This window comes from Rhipicephalus sanguineus, chromosome 8, assembly GCF_013339695.2.
Source record: "Rhipicephalus sanguineus isolate Rsan-2018 chromosome 8, BIME_Rsan_1.4, whole genome shotgun sequence".
Classification (NCBI taxonomy): Eukaryota; Metazoa; Arthropoda; class Arachnida; order Ixodida; family Ixodidae; genus Rhipicephalus; species Rhipicephalus sanguineus.
In genome coordinates this window covers 17,058,754-17,080,265 of record NC_051183.1, presented here as the reverse complement: position 1 = coordinate 17,080,265, position 21,512 = coordinate 17,058,754, and the positions used below count along the sequence as shown (strand labels likewise).

The 21,512-nt window shown below is 48.0% G+C and overlaps 1 protein-coding gene across 1 annotated transcript in view; it reads left to right on the top strand.

The window, feature by feature from the left end:
• The window catches only part of LOC119401468 (small subunit processome component 20 homolog), a 113,071-nt gene that overhangs the window by 46,400 nt on the left and 45,159 nt on the right, over positions 1-21,512 (top strand). Inside the window, exons 38-46 of the mRNA XM_037668299.2 lie at positions 4,104-4,384; positions 5,263-5,486; positions 5,621-5,745; positions 6,136-6,275; positions 6,953-7,109; positions 8,955-9,053; positions 10,097-10,264; positions 11,796-11,956; positions 17,667-17,811. Coding sequence (XP_037524227.1) covers positions 4,104-4,384; positions 5,263-5,486; positions 5,621-5,745; positions 6,136-6,275; positions 6,953-7,109; positions 8,955-9,053; positions 10,097-10,264; positions 11,796-11,956; positions 17,667-17,811 — 1,500 coding nt within the window. The remainder of the gene's footprint in view (positions 1-4,103; positions 4,385-5,262; positions 5,487-5,620; positions 5,746-6,135; positions 6,276-6,952; positions 7,110-8,954; positions 9,054-10,096; positions 10,265-11,795; positions 11,957-17,666; positions 17,812-21,512) is intronic.

The window sequence follows — 21,512 nt, the reverse complement described above, 5'->3', positions numbered from 1 at the left end:
CGGTTTTTATGGCGTGGAACTGGCTGAATTTTTTTCCTTTGGTAACATTTTGCCGCAGTTACTCCGCTTGATGCCACAATAAGACAAGTTTTTAAGTTAAACTGTAAAGTTTACTGTCACAGTCGTTTAAAAAGTGGTTTAATGCCAAGTTTTGCACCGCTGACTAGCGCTGCCCCGCAGGTGATGATTGTTGCACCTCTGAAGCCGCCCTTTGTGGGACGAGGCTTCGGCTTGTCTGCACGATAAAGAGCCATACACGTTACTGAGCGAAATTCGAGAGCTGTCGGTGAATCTTGATGTCCTCTACGCGAGTTCTATGCGGGGCGTTGTAAACACCGGCACACACTGCACTCGGCTGTGGCACATGTTGTGCACTGGATGCCTGACCTGCGTTGAGATCAGTTGGCAGGGCAGGCCCAAGAACCACAGCGACAGCTTGGAAACGAGCACCTGTGACTTATGGGCTCTTTGATGGCATTCTTTAGTAATCTGATGCGGGGTAGTCGCGCGAAGGAAGTGGTGCAAAGTGAAAGGATAGCATGTGTCACTGGTGAAAGGCGAAGGTTGTGGGTTTGAATAAAGGGTGATTTTTCGTCCACTTCAATTTCTTTCAATGTAAGTGAGAGTCGTTACAATACAGTTAAGAAACCACAAATAACGTTGCCTATGCTCTCCTTGGCTTAATTGCCTCTCGGTTTCATTAGTTGTGTATAATAGAGAAAACGAGCCCCTTGGACAATTTTCCGACTTCCATACTGGTGAAAGGTGTTGCTTTGGTACGCTTGAAATGTGAAGGAACGTTGGATTTTTGAGAGGCATTTCCTTTGTCAGTATCTCTTCGGGCGCATTACCAGTGTAACTTGTGTGTGGCTAAGACTTCTGTAAAAAACAAGGTTCCAGTTGCAAATTCAGTAAAACACTCGCAGTCATCGATTGCTGTCTAAGGAGCACCTTATCGCAAGAATAATTGAAAGTTAGGTCATATTGCAAATGTCATGTTTTCATGCTACCAGGTAGTGTGCTTCGCTACTGGTGGGAGCATTCTTCTTCTGCATGTGTCCTCAAGCTTCATTTCTTTCCTGTGTTCTCGCATTGAGGGTCTGTGTCAAGTTTGAAGTCACAAGCACTGCCTCCTTCTTTTTGTTCTCTTTAGGATGTGTCATGTTAAGCTTGTTGCACAGTTGCATGCAAAGGCACACTGTGGAACAGCAAGAAACAAGCCAACACATTGTTTAAGCATACTGTCATGGCATTCCATGCTTGAATGTAGTATATTGGTGACACGATCAAGGTCTAAGCATTTTGAGTGTTTGACATCATCAGCACCTCATTAACACCAACAGTGTATTGTAAAATCCCGAGCAAGCACCCCCCCTTTGGTGAAAGATAATCTGACAAGATTTGGTGGGGGGGCGCTTGCTCGGTCACGGATCGAAATTCAAGATTGCAGCAGAAGAGCCGCGTGTGCTTCCATTGAAATGCTTTAATGAATAGGCATGCATTCACTGTCGTTATTAGCCCTCGTCAAGCGAATAAAAACACTGAATGAAGCAGTGAACATGGTGTGAGGACATGGGGGAGGCGCTTGCTCGGTCATTGGCAGATATATCAAATCTCCAGAAAAAGGGAGGGGGGCCGCTTGCTCGGGATTTTACAGTAGTGTTTTCTTGCAGGTAGAAATTTCTTGATGGTACAGTTGCCCAAATCTTTAACTATTGTTCGCGAGTGGCAATTTTTTCTGCGTATCTTCGCCGTATGACTGAATTAAGTTCCAGAAAGGGTGAGGGCAAGCGCATGTCCACAAAGCGCATGCCTACAGAATAATTTTTAGCTACTTTGTTCAATCATATGGCACTGACACAGAAACAAGTTGCCACTGGGCATGATAGTTAAAGATTTGGCCGGCTGTACATCTTCTAAAATGTAGAAATGTCAAAGCAAACTGCTGATTCCAATAATAAAGTTAGAACGTAAGGGGAACCAGCTTCCATTGAACTTGATATTGTTAGTGTGGTCATAACTATCCCATTGTGGTGTTCACTTTCTTGTCCTCGTCTTTTTTGCGCTACTATTACACCATTATGAATCAGTACCAACTAGCTCGCCTTTCCGTTTTGCTTCACTATCCCAAGCAAAAGTTTTAAGTCTGAGAAAGGGAAAAAAAAGAAATGAGGAACCCTTCCCCTACCGCAAAACGGGGCAAGCGCAGCTTGGTGTGTGCGTGTCTGACCGAGCATCCTTTGCTCTTTCTTTCTTTCGCATTGTGCAATGCTCCCTCCTAACTTTTTCCTTGCTCCATGCCGGGAATGGGACCTTCACCCACGTGCTTAGCAGCTTTACACTTCTGTTGCCACAGGCAACAACTACTGCCATGTGTGAAACAATGAAGTGCAACAATGAAATGTGGTAATGCGAAGTGACCTCAATAAAAAATCAGATTTCTATATCAGAAACGGCTGATTGCCGACAAGTCCATGATTGAGAGAGCATCAGATATAGAAAAACGGCGCATACAAATACGCATTTGACTGGCGAACCTTCCAGGACCTACACTGAAACCTCGATATAACGAAGACGGATATAACGAAATATCGGTTATAACGAAGTAAATTAATAATAGTCCTGCAATACATACAGTGTTAGGAATGTATGTTTATAACGAATTTCCGGATATAACGAAGCTATTTTCGTGTGAGGTGTAACTTCGTTATAATGAGGTTTGAGTGTATTAGCGTACATCCACAATACCGTATGCTCACTGGCGCCAGGTTTCTTCACGAATTATGCCACTGCCAACACTACCGAAATCTGTAACTCTTAGAAGCTTCGCTTAAAAAGTGGTCTCTTTTCATGTAAGCTAGCACGTTATAAAAGTATTTGCCCCCACCAACTCGTGTTACCCTGCAAGTGATGATTATCGCACCCCTGAAGCCGCCTTTCGTCGGACAAGGCTTTTGCCTGTCTGTTCGATAAAGAGCCACTTGTTACTGAGCGAATTACGAGAGCTGTCGGTGAATCTTGATGCCTTGTATTACTTGAGTTTAACACGGGCGTTGTAAACATCGGCATACACTGCACTCGGCTGTGGCAGGTTTCGTGCACTGGACGCCTGACCTGCGTCAAGATCAATTGGCAGGCCGGGCCCAAGAACCACAGCGACAGCTTGGAAACGAGCACCTGTGACTTACGGGCTCTTTGATGGCATTCTTTAGTAATCTGATGCAGGGTACTCGTGAAAGTAGTGGGGCAAAGTTTGAGGACAGCATTGAACATGTACAAAAAATTTGAGGATTGTGTGCATTCCAAGTCGAAATGCTTGTGGCTTGCCTCCCAACTGTAGCTAAAGACACTTAGTTAAAAACCTAGTTCTCAAAACTTAAGCATTGCAAGATCTTGCTTTTTTTTAATATGTAGTCTGTCAGCAACACTAAATAATTAAATGCTCAGTCGAGACAAACCTCTTTGAGCATGATCATAAGTTAGTAGACGTATTGTGGGCAAAATGAATGCCGCACAGAAGGCAAGCACCACAGATAGCTAAAGGTTGCCTGAAGATTCCTAAAGATTCCCAACCAGCCCATTGCCATGTCATTGAGAGTTGGTGAATCAGTTAGTGAACCTCAGCTTTTCTTGTGCTGTGTGGAGTTGGAGAGACGAAGCATATGCTGCCCCACATCTTTTACGAGTGGGATCATCCAATGCAATCTACCTAATCATTTATTTCAGCATTCATCTTCAAAACACAAATGCTTTTTACCAACAATACACACCTTTTCCGAGCAAAATTACAAAACTATATGTGGCATGACGAAACCATACATATTTCCAGGCACATAAGAACATGCAAAACCACTTTCACAGACGACCAATATAAGAAATGTTCCATACCTAAGGAACAAGCAAGAAAAACAAACACAAATACAGCATACATTATTCACATACATTCGCACGGCTAAGTAAAGGTTCCTTCAGAATTCTGTATGAAGCAATATTGAGCTTTATGTTTTCCAACTCCAGTTGATAGTCGCAGGATCTCAGAACGCCATCCTGCGCAAAGTTCTATGCATAAAGACGTTTCTTGTTTGCCTGTTCCTTCATTCCAGCTTCACCGACGTGCACGAGCCCTTAACCGACTGGCGGTTGCTCTGAGGGCAGGCGAACTGACGTTGCTGGCGCCGCCAGCCATCTCTGGTGTGCTGCTACCGTTGAGCTCATGTTACCTGTTCAACAGTGCATACTCCAAGCAGACAGCTCTGGTGGACGCAGCTATCGAGGCCGTGAGCGCGCTCTGTTCAAGACTGCCGTGGCGCCACTACGAAGCAAACTTGTTGCGATACATCCAGCAACTGCAGCGGGACTCGGAGCACCACAAGATGGCCATACGGTCAGTGCAACAGGTTGCCTGAATGTCCAAGGGCACTCATCAGCAACTCTTAGCGCTCATTCACTATAGTGATTGACAGAGGTTGCATGACCAATTGCAACTGGTGACCACGAAGCCACTCATGGCGATCGATGTTGACACAGGCTGACACAACCTATCCATTGCCGCACTGAAGTGCATTGCGTTTGGTGCCTTTAATGTCTGCTCACTTTGTGGTTGCCTCGATCGGTTTACAAACTTTACTCCTGTATTTGCACGACTGAATGTTCTGGCAGTGAATGACTGCCCCAAAACAGGCTTTTATCAACCATTTGTGACCCGTTGCATTACAGTGAACTTCGTCGCGTGACCGTTATAGTTTGCCAGTATGAATGATACATTAACCTGCTCACAATAGACTCTTATTGCTTTGGTAGAAGCAAGTGTCAAACATGCACTGTAGGTCTACTAGGTCTGAAGATCCTTTGGTCAGCATAGGTTCATGTGACATAGCTAGAATGAGTGATGCTGCAGGTTAATGCAGTGTACAAGTGCAAGACTGCTACTATGCTGTGCATTTTCGTATTTGTCAAACAATGCCAACCTTGTGAAGCACTATGTTTATGCAACTGACCTCATATATGCACATAAATCTGAAAGACAGCCCGAGTAAATTAATATGTCTTCTAAAGCAATCCTGACTCATTACCTTTGCATGTTTACATGAAGCCAGTTGGATTATAGTGGCACAGATGAAACATAGGTGCCTATGTTAAGTTAGGTTATCTTAGGTTCTAGTGGACTGCTGCAAACTGCAAGAGCTGCATTTTCACAACCTAATCTTTTGTGGACTCCCACTATCTTGGCTCTCAACTATACGCCCGTTTTCCCGTTGACAGGTTGGTGGTGGCGATCCTGAACGGATTCCACTTCGACCTAAGCAAGTCCAAGGGAATCCGACAGAAATCAGGGGCAGCCAAGCCGGCTCAGAGTGCGGAGCAAGCCGAGGCTGTGGCCACTCAAGGAGAGGTCAAAGAGATAGAGGTGGACCTTAAAGAGACTGAAAATGTCGATGAAAACCTTGATGAAAATGCGGACGAAAACGAAGTCCCTGAGGTGAATGGTGTGTAAACATTTGGTTCTTCTCGTGGTGGCTTGGTAGGAACAGTAGCTTAGAGTAGTTGCCTTCATATTTGGGAAGCTTTCGACTTGTGAAGTACAAGATCTTGGTTTTTCTTTCTTTTTTGTGTCGCACAGGCGAAGTGGGAGGAACGTCGGTTGACAACAAAAACAAGGCCCTCAGCGAAGATGCGGCCACAGCTATTCACACAGCCATAGCCACTCGGCTTTTGCCAAGACTTCACAAAGTACTGAACCAAAAGGTATGTTTTGGCAAGATTTACTACAAAGCCAGTGGTCCCTAACTATTGGCTTTTCCCCATTTCCTGCCTGTACGCACTGTTAATGTTAAAGGTTGTTAACTCTGCTACTGCACTGAAACTGTTGCTAATTCCAGTCCAGTCTGTTAAAGGGGCAAACCATGCTACTGCATTCTGCCACAGAAGCCACATATTATTCAGTTAAGTTCAGTTCAGTTTAATTGCCTTAAAGGCCCCGTTCGGGGGTGTTACATAAAGGTAGGGATTAACATGCATTCTTAGAAAGTAGACGATGATTGGCAGTAATTGCATCCGGATGGCAGCAAGTGCTTTTGCATGAGACCTTGTGGCAACTATTATAAAAGATGCATCCCAATAATCACTGCATTTCAGGCTCGGGCAGATGATGAGCACAAGGCAGCGAAGGTTCTCCTTCCGGAAGAACACGAGATCCTGCGAATTCCGATAGCTGTGGCCATGGTCAAGCTTCTTCAAGCGCTGCCTGATGGCATGCTGCAAAGGCACTTGCCGGGGTAAGAGACCATCCTTTTTGCATGGCTGTTTGTGCTTGTGTAGTTATCCATTTATTGTAGCACAAGTTGAGAAAGCAGGGAAGTCGTCACTTTCATGACTGCACATGATCCTCAAATAATTATAGCAAAGGTTATGAATTAATGAGTGAACTGTAATCCGTTCCATACATAGCAGTCAAGGCTGTGGAGGCTATGCAAGAAGTTCGGATGCAAAATAACTTAGCAGGTCTCATAGCCGCGTTTCGCAAGTGCTCGTGCGAGCACAGCAAGGGAACGCGTGTGTGTAAGCGTTGCGACGCTTCAAATGAAGAACAAGGAAACAAAGACAACGAAACGCTAAGAGATATAAAACAACATATTCATAGCTGTATAACACATTTGTTTATCCTTAAGCCACAAAAACTTCTAATTTATTATTCCGCATAAAATTAAAAGAAATTGCATTGTGCGTGCAAAACAAGAATGAAGTATTTCTTTGCGCGGTGCGAACACATTTGCTGCAAGAAGTCTCGCTAGCCTCTGCACTGTTGACTGCTATGTATGGAAGAGTATAATTGATTACGAAATAGGAAAATCAGATGCTAACTGTATAATGCTGCAAAAAGCTGAAGACGTGCATTTGATGACGAGCTCCATCGAAGCCCCCAGTATCTCAGTCGGGCTTGTTCCATCTTCAGCGTCTTCCTCAGGATTTGCGACTTCCTCAAGTCGCGCTCTCGCGACGTCCGGGAAGCAGCTCGTGGCACGCTGGTGAAGGTGATGTCGTCGCTGGGTGCCCCTTACCTCAAGTACCTGTTCTCACAGATGCGTGCAGTGCTCAAGAGAGGATACCAGGTGACCACTGTTAATTTCGCTATTGAAACATTGTGTACTACTTACTTACCATGTCGTGTGGATGTCATCCAACAGAACAGGGATCTTGTACCCTTTTGCTAAACAAACGAACATTTTTGCTACATGCCGATTGGTTTAGGCTCATGCGTAGGTCATCTGTGTTCAATGATGGCACAATCCTCGACCAGTGTCATGCAGCAGAGATGTTTGCTCACAGAACGGGTACAGTATCCTGGCCGATGTTAATGAGTTGTCATTCGATTTCAAATTGTCTGCTCAAAACAGTTGGCAACCTTGAGCCATATTTTATGCCTTTCTGCCTTCGAGGGCCCTATGGGCCTTTAGTCGATATGAAGTGGTCCGAGAGCTGTGGAAGTGCGTGGCCGTCCCGGCGCTGACTTTTGGCAATGCGGTGGTCTGCATCGCCGCGTCGACAAGACTGGTACTGGAGACCCGACAGAGAGAGGCCGGCCACACTGCTTTGGGAGTCCACGGCGGCACACCAAATGAGGCTATACAGGGGGACCTTGGGTGGTCATCCTTCGAGGCCCGCGAAGCGACAGCGAAGCTTGCGTACGAGCTCCGTCTTAGCGGTCTGCCGGATGGCCGTTGGGCCCGGGAGGTGTACAAATACCTGCACCTTTGAAGCGTGAACACCAAGTGGGTCACCCGGACCCGGCGGCTGGCTGAGCGATATGAGACGCCAACCGTCAGTCTGACCGAGCCACCACAACGAGGCGGGAGGCAGAAGGTCAGAGAATTGGTGAAGAAGGCGGAGCTCAAAAGGTGGCACACACAGGCTCTGGCGAAGTCGGCGCTGACGACCTACTGTGCGAGCATGGAGATCATCTGCAAGGAACCCCTGTATGACAACTCCCGGGGAAGTGCGCTGCTGTTTGAGGCGCGCAGCGGGGTGCTACGTACACGAGTCCTACGGGCGAAGTACGTGGACAACTTGGACAAAGAGTGCCCGCTGTGTAACTGCACAGAAGAGACTATCCATCACGTCGTGCTTGATTGCCCGGGCCTACACCCTAGCACGCTTCACACTAGCAGCCAAGTTGCAGGAAACCGAGAAGGCTCAGCGACTGCGGACAACGCCCCAGACGAAGTTGAATGCAGGCTCGCGATAGCGCTGGGTTTCCGGAAACCGGACGAGCACCCGCATCATGAAGCGGTTGCTGCTACCAAAAGGCGACTGGAGAGATGGTGGCAAGCGAGCGCCTCGATGGTGCAGAGGCAGTGAAAAGTGACACCTTAAGAACTCTACGTGGGGTTTTTTTGTTCTTTTTTGTATTTTAATTGGCCAAGGTCCGGAAACACCGTTGATCGCCCGCTACAAAAGGAACGGCCTCAGAAATCATCATCATCATCATACTTTAATTACCCCTCGCTGGGTTTGTGCACTACAAATGAACAAGTGGAAAATTTAGATTACTTGGCGACGGCTGCGACAGTGAAAGTTGAAATCTCTGCTTGTGCACTAGTATTCCTTTTCAAGGAGCCATGCTTCACGTGAAGCAAGGGAGTGTCATGTACGAATGCCCTGTGCAACATGCACTGTGTGTAACTTCACCATGGCTTATGACTTTGATGACTTTGGTTAATCATTCAGTGTGGATGTGCAATACCGCCACTGGAAATGCACTGCGAAGAACAGTAGGAAGAAAACAAAATGTGGTGGGGCTGGCCATATGAATGTCTAAGGTGCTCAGCTGTCGTGCACGGACAAAAGCCGGAAAGGAACTGCCAGGGTTCGGCAACCCTTTAGAATTATGCAAATGTGTAGACCATAATGCCAGGCCCGCTGCAACTCTCTGTGGTGTTTGGTGCTCTTCTGCGCAGATTCACGTGCTGACCTACACGGTGCACGCAGTGCTCTCCGCCATGTCATCTGGATTTGTCACCGGTGACCTGGATGCCTGCTTCGAAGACATCATTGAGGCAAGTGGCTCATCGCTTTACAGTGGACTGGCATTTAGGCTACGTTACTTAATATTTTTGGAGTACGCTGGAATATAATACAAATCCTAAGGCTTTGTGTCAAAACCGTGATCTGATAATGAAGCAGGCTGTAGCATGGAACTCCAGATCAGTTTTGACCAGCTGAGGTTTTTAACATTTACCCAAGTATCAGGGCATAAGGTTTTTGTATTATTTGTTTGTTTATTTATTCAAAATGCCTTACAGGCCCATTGAAGGGCATTGAGTAATGAGTAAGGGAGGCATCAGTATTTACAAAACAACAAAAAAATGCAGACAAAAGGAAAAAAAAACAAGAGAAGAAAAAAAGGAAAAAAAGAGATTACAAAAAGCAAGGTGCAAGAACGTTATACAATATTAAAATGTAACGAAATCAGGTATCACGAAAAGTTTCACGATTAGGGATGGATACAATGTGATCTGGAAGACTGTTCCAATGTGCAATGGCTCTAGGTAGTGGTGATGAGTTAAATGCCTGCGTGTGACCATGAATGTGCATGAAACTATGTGCGTTGTGAATGTGTCGAGATGTGTGCACAGGAGAATGAAGTGGCAAACAGTGAAATTTATTACTATAAATGTACCCGTGAAACAAACATAAAAGAGCAATGACGCGGCATTCTTCCAGTGACTGAAATGCAAGGTCTTGTTTTATTAGTGCAATGCTGAATGATAGTCGTAGTTGCCAGAGATGAATCTCACTGCCCTATTCTGGACAGCTTCCAAGATACGGACTAAGTAATCTTGATATGGTGACCATGTGGATGATGCATATTCGAGTTGTGGGCGAACATAAGCAATATATGATAATCCATGTACGTTAAAAGGAGTGTTGCGCAAGTTTCTGCGGAGATATAGCCGAGTACTACATGCAAGATTACATGCAAGAAAACATAACATGTTAGAGAACTTCAGCTGTTTTTTTCACGTAAGAGTACTGAATTTCCTTAATTCTTTAAAAGTAGCTGAAATCAGCAAGCAGTGCCATTTTCTTTGCCACGCAGGTGTGCCAGGCCGAGCTGTTTTCGGACATTGCTGAGGAGAAAGAAGTGGCCCAGATTGGCAGCAAGGTCAGGGAGGCCAAGGCCACCAAGAGCTTTGCCATCTATAACATCCTCGCATCTGTGGCCTCTAAGGACAGCCTGCGTCAGCTGACCCCTGCCCTTACTGAGGTAGGTCTTCCGTGGCCATTGTTTCATCTAAGGTAGCCTCGCAAATGTGAGCTTCAAAGCTAAGCTTTCTTTGCAAACCTTCTCGGGTTTCCCTGACCATAGCTGCTGCTGCGGCTGTTTTGCCAAATAGGCCACACCTGTGCTGGCCTAGCCTTCCTAATCATAGGAATGGTGGATCGTGCCCAGTTTCACTTCTGACACTTTTGGTCACCAATGGGACGTAGCATGTCAGTGACATTTCCAGTCATGGAAATTTCATCAATGGAAGTGTCACCATGGAAGTGCCACCAGCAGAAGTGTCACGACAGAAGTGCCACCATGGAAGTGTCACTATGGTGACATGTTACTGTGGTCACTATGGTGACACTGTGGAAGTGTCACCAATTGAAGTTTGTCACCAACACAATTGTCACACTACAGAAATGTCACCAATGGAAGTGTCACCACAGAAGTGTTGCCATGCAAGTGTCACCAACAGAAGTGCCACCAACAGAAGTGTTGCCACAGAAGTGTCACCCATGGAAGGGGACCAAAGTGACTGAAAGCGGCATAACATGACCACTTCCACTCACTTCCTTGCCTTACTGGCCCAAGACCGAGACGAATTTGGTCAGAGATGATCTTCGACATAGTGTGCATCGCACCTCGTTACAGAAGTTTAGATAGCTGGGCCAGTTGGTATGGATCCGTGGAAGTAAGCACTGCGAAAAGCACTGCTTACTTCCATGGATCCATACCAACTGGCCCAGCTTCTGTCGTGACATAGCACTTGTTCTTCTCATTCCTCCCTGTGTGCACCGTCTTGCTTTTCGCGCTGTTTACTTCCATGCATTACAGAAAGTTTGTTAGAGAAAGCCAGGAAGACATGCCACATCGTGTGCATCGTAAACTTTGGTGAAAAACGGACATGCGGAGAAGCGTTGCTGTACATAAATTCCCATAGGATACATTGGGTCTGCTGCTGCTGTGTGTCTGAGCAGCCGCTGTCACTTGTACCACAGCTCAGGGTGATGGATGACGTTAATGCAATGACATTGACTAACAATTTAAATGCTGTTTATAATTGCAGCACACTACTCTAGCAATGAACTGCTAGAGTGGGTCAGGGAACAAATGTGTGTTAAGGACATCTTAGCCGAAATCAAGAAGAAATGGGCATGGTCAGGGCATTTAGCGAGAAAGCAAGTGTGCGAGGAGGAGGCAGAAAGTTAAGTGAACAGATCAGTTAAGAAGTTTGCGGGAATAACATCGCCGCAGCAAGCACAGGATCGAGTTGGAGAAAGATCGGAGAGGCATTTGCCCTACAGTGGGTGTAGTCAGGCTGATGATGATGACGATGATGACATTTTAGCAAACGTTGACAGGGATAGAGTGCTGCTGTGTTGGATCAGCTTCAATGACAGCGGACGTGGCATCTTTGCACTCACTGATGTCAACATCGTCTCATTACAAACTTTGTTCTGTACCATTACAATATTACTTAATCTCGCTTTAGCCTCTAGCACATTTGTTTGCACATTTATGCCTACAGGTCTTGCTGTCCACGTCGAGTCACAAGACAGTGAAGAAGTGTGACGACTGCCTGCACAACATTGTCACGGGCCTCTCTGGGAACAAAGGCATGCCTGTGGATGAGCTGCTCATCTACACATATCAAACCATCAGCCAGCATGCTCCCAGCCTTGCAGAAAAGTGAGTCTTCGTATTCGGCATTGGCATGCTGTGTGTTTTCAAGTTTCTTTCTATTGATCCGAGGTCCTACATTGTGACGTCGTTGGGATAATTTGATTAATTGGGTATGTACTATAATATGAGTATGTGCATGGCATGATGTGCTTGTATGACAGAAGCAAAGGACGTGTGCTTCATGATGGGAATGACATGAAGAGGTGCCGTTCCAGGCATTTATTTTAGCAGGAATATTAGAATATGTATGATTGTACATAAATGACACGGCATACATGTATATTGTGTTAACTGTCATACAGTCGAACACGGATATATCGAACTCGATGGGGATCGCGAATTAGTTCGATATATGAAAAATTTCAGTATAAAAAGATACAGGCTCCGAGACCTTACCAGTGGCGGACGGTCACCTACAATCGGCGCATTCAAGAATGACAACTAATTCCACACACACGATGCAACAAAATGTTTTATTTGCGCAAAAAAAGATCGCTTATTTTGGCCTGCTTCTTTGTCTTCAAAATGAAGTTGAAGACGCTGGCCTCGATCTTATCGAGGCTGTCCAGGTGTGACAGCCCGGTTCACTTCATGTCGCCACAAAAACAGCGAATCGAGCCGAACGCTGCCGCCACCTCGTCCAGACGATCTTCGTCACCACTTGAGCTGTTGGCCTGGGCATCCTGGGTCCCTGCGACCGCAGCTACAATGTCCTCGTCAGCGAGGCTCGCAACAGCCTGAACATTGCAGTCCGCTTCCTCAAAATCGTCCGCAGACACTTCGGATGGAACGGCAGCTGGGAAGAGGGACGACAACTCGTAAAATGCGTCGTCTATGCGCTTGTCGTCACGGTCTTCACTGGTTTCCGCAAGTTCCACCGTCACGAAGCCTGCCTTCCGGAAGGAGTTGGCCACTGTGTCCATCTTCACGTCTCGCCAGGTGCCCGTCACCATTTGAATGGCACCAAGCAGGTCAACCTTCAGCTCACTGCCCATGCGGAGGTTGACCAGCAGCCTATCAAGGAGTCACCTCCTGTAGCCCACATTGAAGGACTTGATGATGCCCTGGTCGAGCGGTTGCAGCTTCGCTGTCGTGTTGGCCAGCAGAAACTTCAGCTCAATGTCTTTGAGCTCGCAGGGGAGCATGCACGCAAAAGAGGAATGCGGTAGTATGCGACAACTCACGGAAGTGAACTCCGCCAACAAAGCGTTCGCGATCAGTCGCGATGACGACGATAGCTACCCGGGTGCCCTGGCTACCTGCGAGGGCAGCAGCGATGTACGAAAAGCGCGAGCTGGGGTTGGCTGAGCAAATACGAAAGGGGCGGGCTGTGGTTGGCTGATCAAAACTCGCAAAACAGCAACAAAAAGAAAAAGAAACAGAAGGTGAGAGGAGGAGGCCGCCGGCTGCTTCGTTCCTACCCTCCGAGCCGACAGTAATGCAAAGAAAGCATGAGAAAGAGAGAGAGAAAAAAGAAAAAAAAGGCCTTTCCACAAGTTGGAGAACGCGCCCAACTGGAGTACAGTCCGAGCCCTCTCGCCCTCACGTTTTTCGAGCGTTTCGGGTGTCTGCTGAGGCACGGTGCCCCGAAGGTTGCGGGGCACAGCGAGTGCCGAAGCGCACCTTCCAGCTCGCGTGGCGTTCGATATATCCGATGGCGGGTAAAAATACCGTTCGATATAGACGTGTGAATTTCTAACCTTTACAAAGGATTTTCAAGGGGATAATTTACGAGTTCGATATAGCTGAAAATTTTATAGATATATCTTCGATATATCTGTGTTCGATATATCTGTGTTCGACTGTATTACCAGCCTAGTCTAATGTTGCCAAACTGGTGGCTAATGTTACGAAATGTTTGCCATCAGCTCTAAAACATTGTAATTAGAAATACGTATGTACTAATATGTCTTTGCCTCACTGCATTCGCTAAGAACGACAGCTTTCTTAAGGGAATTTGCCACCATATTTTTCTTCAGTCTTATTTTGTTTTCGCTGTAAAAGACGAATGGAATGTGTGCTAATGGTCTGCAATCCATTACTTATCAAAGCTTCATTTCAAATCTCAAAGAACCAAGAATGCTGGCTTCTCTGGATGTCATAGACTAGCTGCAGACTGCGATATCTCAAAAATGCAGCAGCACTGCTGTCATGTAAATGCCAACAAGGCCAGATAAGCACCCTTTTGCTGTCATTACATTGTGTGCATATTTTAAAAAAAATGTGCTGCTGGCTTGGCTTTAATTGGTGGGATTTTTTTTCCTAAAGGCAAAATTTGTCTGTGAGGTTAAGTTTGGAGTAGTTTTTTGAAAATTTTGTTATTAATGCAGAAAACAGCAAAGTGTCAGCAGAGTCGTCTGGTGTTGAAAGGCTCTACTACAGTAGAATGAAGATTGTCTTCCCTATATATGTGCCAAATACAAGCTCTTCAAGAAGAGTGAGAAACTCCTTTTTTTTTTGTAAACTACACTTTTTCAAAGGAGGGTGTATTTAGGGTGTCTTTTTACCCCAAAACAGTAATCACCTGGCTGGCTTGGGTTTCCTTTCTTGAAAACTCGGTGCTTGCAAATTCCCTATCAAGAATGCTATGTTATACGCTGATAGCGCGTGCACCATTCTTGACGTGAAAGTACTGGGCGTGCGGTGACAAAGCAAGGAAAGGCGCACAAGTTAGAAGACAATTATCATTGTGGGACAGAAAGATGGCCCAAGTACGCCCTTTGTTTTTAAGATTATGCTCCAAGACCAGTTTGCACCCTTTCGGGAGTCTTTGTACCACAGCATTGAGGCAAAGGGAAAAAATTCCGCGAACTGATACTAATGTACGAAATTGGAATAGAAATCCTATTTATTTTCAGTACGCATGTCACAAGGTTGCAATTTACAAATGTAGGTTACAAGCAAAAAGCAGGAAAAGTTTTTCAATGGGACTATTGGTGCTGAACAATCTTAGCTAACTCGCTAACATCTACATCGAGGTTGCTTACCGACAGACAGATGCATAAGTTCGTGGAAGTGTTCATCGATTATTTGGGAACGCAAGTTTGATTTGATAAACTTCATTCTCGAGAAATTATGTTCACAGGCATATGTACTGCCGAACACTGTTGTCATGGCTGCTGCTAGTTTCTTCAAACTCAAAAACTTTGAGGCTGTGAAGCCAGCATAAAACTCTACTGTGTCTTACGCATCATTTGCGTCTTTGAGCTCACCGTCTGTCTGCAGATCAGCCAGTTCCATCTGGTACATATTCCCAACTTAAAAGGCTTCTGAAAAAACAGGATGCTACTTGAATGTTTTTGAAAATCAAGAGAGCCTAACTTCGAACTCTTTCTTTAAACCCCGTAATATTTGACAGAATTTTTCTGTGGGAAGCGGTGTGCTGTATCTCCCACAAAACTTTTGCAGCAAGGGACGTGACAAAGGTTAGGCTCACTAGCCTGCTGTTGGAAAATGTTGAGTTTCAGCTCAATAGCCTTAACGTGTGCAAGAAGGCCATACAGGAGCTTTCCTTTTCCTTGGATGTAGGTGTTTCCTGACTCTGACCTATACTCCGTTCCACACATCAGGGGCAATGCTGTGGAGGCTAGCAAGACTTCTTGCTGCAGATGCATTCACGTTGAGAAATAGTTCAGTGTTCTTATTGAGCCAGTAAACATTCTTTTTTCATTTTTGCAGTGCGCAGTATTTGTAAGGCACGTTCTGTGCCTTACAAATAAACGCCGTTATACAGCTGCTATTATGCAGCTGGATTGCTCAGCATCTACTTGCTCTCGTTTTTTGGTATTTCATTCGCAACCCGTCACGATGCGTCCCACACAGGCTTGGGCTCGGCTCGTGCGAGCGTTTACAACGACAAAGACCGACCACGAGACGCGCGGATTTATGCATTTTGCTGAATAGCTGACCGAACTTTTTGCATAGCTTCCACAGCGTTGCACCTGATGTGTGAAACAGAGTATAGTATTTTCACAAACGATCGTTCTTCCCCCTTTTTTGAACCTGTGCAAAGAAAGGAAGTGAAGACGATATTTGGCTAAGTGAGAAGATGGTGGACAATGCCAACTGGAAGCGATCTTTCTTTGTTCTTATCTGATCCCATTTGAGGCAAACTGCGATGTCGGCCTTCAGATAGGAATTGACGAGGGAAGGGGGAGGGAGGGTTCTGACGTCGTGCTGGGGGCCGCATAATACTACCAGACGGGCCGCATGCGGCCCGCGGGCCACAGGTTGCCGACCCCGGACTTAGCGGACTTGGGTCACATGCCCTGGCGGTGTCCCACGTTACGAGGCGATGAAAGCAACACTTCTTCACGTTGGGATGCGGTTCTACGCAGCCCCAACCTCGACGAACAGTTATGGGCTGTCCAAAGGGCCCGCGACGCGGCAGAGAGGCTCGGCCTTTCTCTCCCGACGTGGGAGCGGCCCGCTGCGCGCTAACGCACGCTCTGAAGGACCACAACAATTTTTTTCATCCATCCGATTATATAGACACTCTCGACGGGTTTTCCCGTCGCCGTCATGTTCCGGTTAAAGTCCAGATCGATAACGTCGCCTTGCGCACCGCAAATGCGAGGTATGACCACGATCTGTGTTACGAGCTGATCACGGGTCATGCGATTTCGGATACCCCGAACGGCGGCAGGTGCTATGGCAGCAAGACGATCGATTTTCCGTTTCGGTCTTGAAGTTGGGTCACAGTGACAAACTAATAAAACTTTTTTGGGGTATCCCCCTTGCCGAGAGAGAGAAAAGTGGTAGGAGGGAAACAGTTGTGTGGAAACGGGTACGTTGAGATATAGAAAAAGAACAAGAGACGTTTGATAAGCAGAACGTAAGACGGTACCATATGACAAACGAACGAAACCTGTCTCTGTCCTGTTTCGCATTGTGTTTCTCACGTGGAACGCGAAAAATCAGCGATTCCTGCTAAATCATGCCGCTCTCGAGGGAACCACGAACCACGCTCGCAAGTTTGATTCGTCAGCCCGTCGCGATGTAAAAGCGGAGAGAATTGAAGTTATTAGAAGCAGCATTTTCTCTTTCTCTTTTTCCGTCGATTTCCGGCGCAGCGCTGACTTGTGCAACGCAGACCGGCCGTGTAGTACACGCATGAGTACGGTTGTCCACAAAAGCTGCTGTATGATGAACGGCGCTTACTGCACACAGCTGCGGCACCTTGCAAAGTCCAGTCGCATTGGGAGCTTGCAGACTCACGCGTCGCCTTTGAGCGAAACGCCAACGAGATCTAGCGTTTGCGCTTGCAGGCATTGCAGGTGCCTCGCAGCTGCTGCTCTTTGCGCGGACTCCGCAGATGGCGCGACACTCGGTTGACGTCGAAATCCCGACTCTCTTTTTGTGACTGCTTTTGAGTTTATTCAACGCGTGGAGAAGGCATGGGAGAAGGTACGCTTGCCTTCCTCTGTGATTTAGCACTTACGCCGCGCGCGCGTCTCCTTTCTTTCTTTTTGTTCTTTATGATAGGCGTTGATCCACTATCGTTACTGTGCGCAGTGGCGAGCGCAAACACGTGGTTGCATCACTAATGCCGCGAGAAATTAGCGAATGACTCGTTAACTGCGTGTTGAGGAGATTGCTGTGACGAACTCGGTGTGCGGTCCGGGTTCGAATCGACTCTAGGTTTTTTTGTTTTGTTTTTGTACGTGATGAGCTCTGAGGAGGACAACGCGACGCCGCCTTCGACGTCGCTTTGCAGGCCCCGGGAGCCGGTGCCGCAGCCGCGACTGCTCGAAGAGAAGTCCGACGTGTACTTGGTACCTCAGGAACCGGCTAGGAGCGGTCTTCCCGTGCGTACCAGCAAGGCGGCCAACGGTCACGTCATGGTGGAGTTCGGACTCAAGGTATGTGAAAGCATTGTATGTCGTAACGCGTAGAAAAGACCGTTCTGCGTCAAGTTCCTGTATGTTCAAGTAAATACATTTCGCGTGCGAGTTCGTGTACATTCGTGTATGAGTGGCAACATGTTGTCCGTGCTCTAAGTGGCGCCGACAAAGCAAAAAATAGTGAACACTGTTTCAGTTACTGGTATTCTCAAAATCAGTTTAACGCTTGCCGGTGTCACCGTTCAGGCTTGGGTCCAGTAGCGTAGCCAGATATTTTTTTTCAGGGGAGTGAGGGGGGTGGTTCAACCACCCTTTATGTACGTTCGTGCGTGCATTTGTATGTGTACGTGTATATACATAGTTTTCATGTGACGTCACACCGTCGTCTGCTGGCGGTGTCCGCCATGTTGGAGAACAGCGACAAACGCGCGCGAGCATGCCCAAGCGTGCGCACGAGTGTTCATCGCTGTCTTCCTGCAGTCTGTCGGCGTGGTAGTCATTGATTTTGCTACCTTGCGAGCTATCGAGTGTTTGAATGGTGGCGCCTGTCAGGCGGAAGGAATTCTGCCCGTCATATTTTGCCGAGCTGGTGGATCCGACGCGTGCACGTTATGAAGCGAAGATCAGCATGTGCGATGGAGTTTAGCCCTACACGTTGTGCGCCGGTACTGACACGACGACGGCAGTGGAGCTATACTACCGGTTACGACGCATGCCGACATCGTGAACTATTTGGTGCTGCGGACGAACGACGTATCGCTCACCGAAATGAAAGCTTACAAGTCACTTGAGGCTCACAACTACTTCACCAGTGGCCGTGTGAGCGGCGTGACAGCAAAGCGGCTACCCTCCAAGCGCGTCATCGTGTTGAGCGAGGTAAAGTTATTCATCAGGCGTCTCTTGACTGAAGTGATCGTCTGCATCGACCATTTCGGGCGAAGGATGGTCAACCTCTGCCGGCTGAATGTTAGCTGCGTTCGCGGCTGTGGCCCTTTTTTTTTTTTGCCAGCCGATTTTTGGCGCGCTTGTACCGAGAAGTAGAGTTTACGCCCGGTGCTGTGCGGTTGCTGTATCCCAAGTGTTGGCTCGGCACCCAATCTGGGTTTGTGTTGTCCATTAGACTCGCTGGCTGTCCTGCAAATTACAAAACATCAACAGTGAAAACCTGGCGCGCTGTTGCATGTGAAATTGCGACTTCAGCGCGAAAACGGTCTCGTTACAAGCTGTTACGAACAGCGCAAAATTACAGAAGGCACTCGCGATCAGTAGCCCGATGTGAACGGCAGTTTCAGTGCACGGTACAAACAACACGCATCGAGCACGTTAAACTCAGCAGTTTGGTGCAGACAGTGACATTTTAACTCGATTGCAGTACGCGCGGATCGCAGTCGAAGGTGCCCGTTAAGCAGCAGAAGATCCGGAACGGGCTCGAACGCGACCCGGAGAGCTCCTGCGAGGTTTAAACCGCTGCACACACAGCGACGGCTGTGTTGCAGGCGATTGTAAGCGGTGGCGTTAATTTTTTGAAGTTTTCGCTTCGTCCTGTTTTGCTTACATGAAACGCCGACCGCATACACGGAGGTAATCCAGGTTCTTGAGGCTCTTTCTGTTGATGCGAGCGAGCCAGAGACGCCGACGCTGCTCCGACAACACTTTCGTGCGGTCGCATTGCCGAGTTATCACTTTCGGCAATCGGTAGAGCCCGGTTCTTGGCTCCAGGTCCGTTTTCTGTGCGGCAGACGTGCTTCTCGCACTGCAGCCAGTCATCGCACACATCGGCATTGCGACGCCGCGCTGTTACTGAGCCCGCACAACGCGAAAATATCGGACCTGCACACGCACCCAACGATAACACCGCGCTAGCAGTTCACCATCATGGCGGCCACCTATCCCACAAGCCCCAGTTGTGACGTCCGTGAAAACTATGTATACAAAACTGAAAAATTTCGGGCGGCGGGGTTTGAACCCCGCCCCCTTGGCTACGTCAGTGTTGAGGTCCCTTGAACCACGGCCACAGTGTCGCAGCTCACCTTTAACGCGACCGTAAGTGCCTGTGAATACTTGCCTTTCTTATTATTCTTGCGACCAGTGTGTTGCTTCTGCGAGGCGACGAGTGTTGCCAGCGAATGTAGCGAGAAAAATTATGTAACGAAGTGCTTTGAGTGCTCTGAGCCACAAGCTTCCCGGCACTCTGGGTTTCGTGTAGTGCGCCGGGAAGTACACGAAATTCGCGCGTCTTGCGTTGGTGGCGGCAGTGTCGTTCACGTGACCTTAAGATTGTATGTGGCACCATGGCGATTGTAAACAACCGGCGTCGACGCGCGCACAGGTGCACTGCACAGCGGGAGGCGCGCTCTCCGGCTGGAGATTTCATTTTCCAAAGGCTAACAATGCAATTATCTGCCCAGACGGCGGCTCTTGACAACGCGCCGTGCGACGCCCAGTGCTTTGTAACAAACGTGAGATCGCTTTGTAGCCAAGCCAAGCATGCGCTAAAGGGCACGCGTCGCGTGTGCGTCTGAGCGGCGTTTTGAAATGATCCTTTAGCGTATGGCGCCGATACAAAAAAACAACAAAAAAGAACCGCCCACTCGGGTCAGAATAAGCAGTTTTAGAATAATGTACGCAAAGACAGCGCTCGTTGCGTACGCCCGCTATTTCCGCCACTTAACGGGGGACCGCAAGAGGATAGCGTACGACGCATGCGCAGTGGCGACAAACGCTAACGCCAAGCCTTATGTACCTTATTCTAAAACTTCCTAATAGGCAGTTTTAGAATAGCGTACGCTAAGTTAACGTTTGCGGCCCGCTATTTTCGTCACTTAACGGGAGCCCGCAAGCGGTTAGCGTATGACGCATGCGCAGTTGCGCGAAAACCCAACGCAAAGCTTTGCGTACGCTATTCTAAAACTGCCTATTATGTCATAACTGAGACAGGTCGGGATCGATAAAAATTTCTTGATTTGCTCACGCGGGCCGCCGATGCGCTGAGCCGCGCGGAAAGCCAGCGCAGCTGCCACGGCCGGTCAACTGCAGGAGGAGACGCGCGCTCGACCCTTGCTCCTCTCCCCTGGACTACGGCACACTCTCGTCCCTCCCTCCTCTCCCCAGTGCTACTGCGCACTCTCGTCCCTCCCTCCTCTCTCCAGTGCTACTGCGCACTCTCGTCCCTTCCTCCTCTCTCCAGTGCTACTGCGCACTCTCGTCCCTTCCTCCTCTCTCCAGTGCTACTGCGCACTCTCGTCCCTTCCTCCTCTCCGCAGTGCTACTGCGCACTCTCGTCCCTCCCTCCTCTCTCCAGTGCTACTGCGCACTCTCGTCCCTCTCTCCTCTCTCCAGTGCTACTGCGCACTCTCGTCCCTCCCTCCTCTCTCCAGGGTTACTGCGCACTCTCGTACCTTCCTCCTCTCCCAAGTGCTACTGCGCACTCTCGTCCCTTCCTCCAGTGCTACTCTGCACTCTCGTCCCTTCCTCCTCGCCCCAGTGCTACTGTGCACTCTCGTCCCTTCCTCCTCTTCCCAGTGCTACTGTGCACTCTCGTACCTTCCTCCTCTCTCCAGGGCTACGGCGCACTCTCGTACCTTCCTCCTCTCCCAAGTGCTACTGCGCACTCTCGTCCCTTCCTCCAGTGCTACTGTGCACTCTCGTCCCTTCCTCCTCGCCCCAGTGCTACTGTGCACTCTCGTCCCTTCCTCCTCTTCCCAGTGCTACTGTGCACT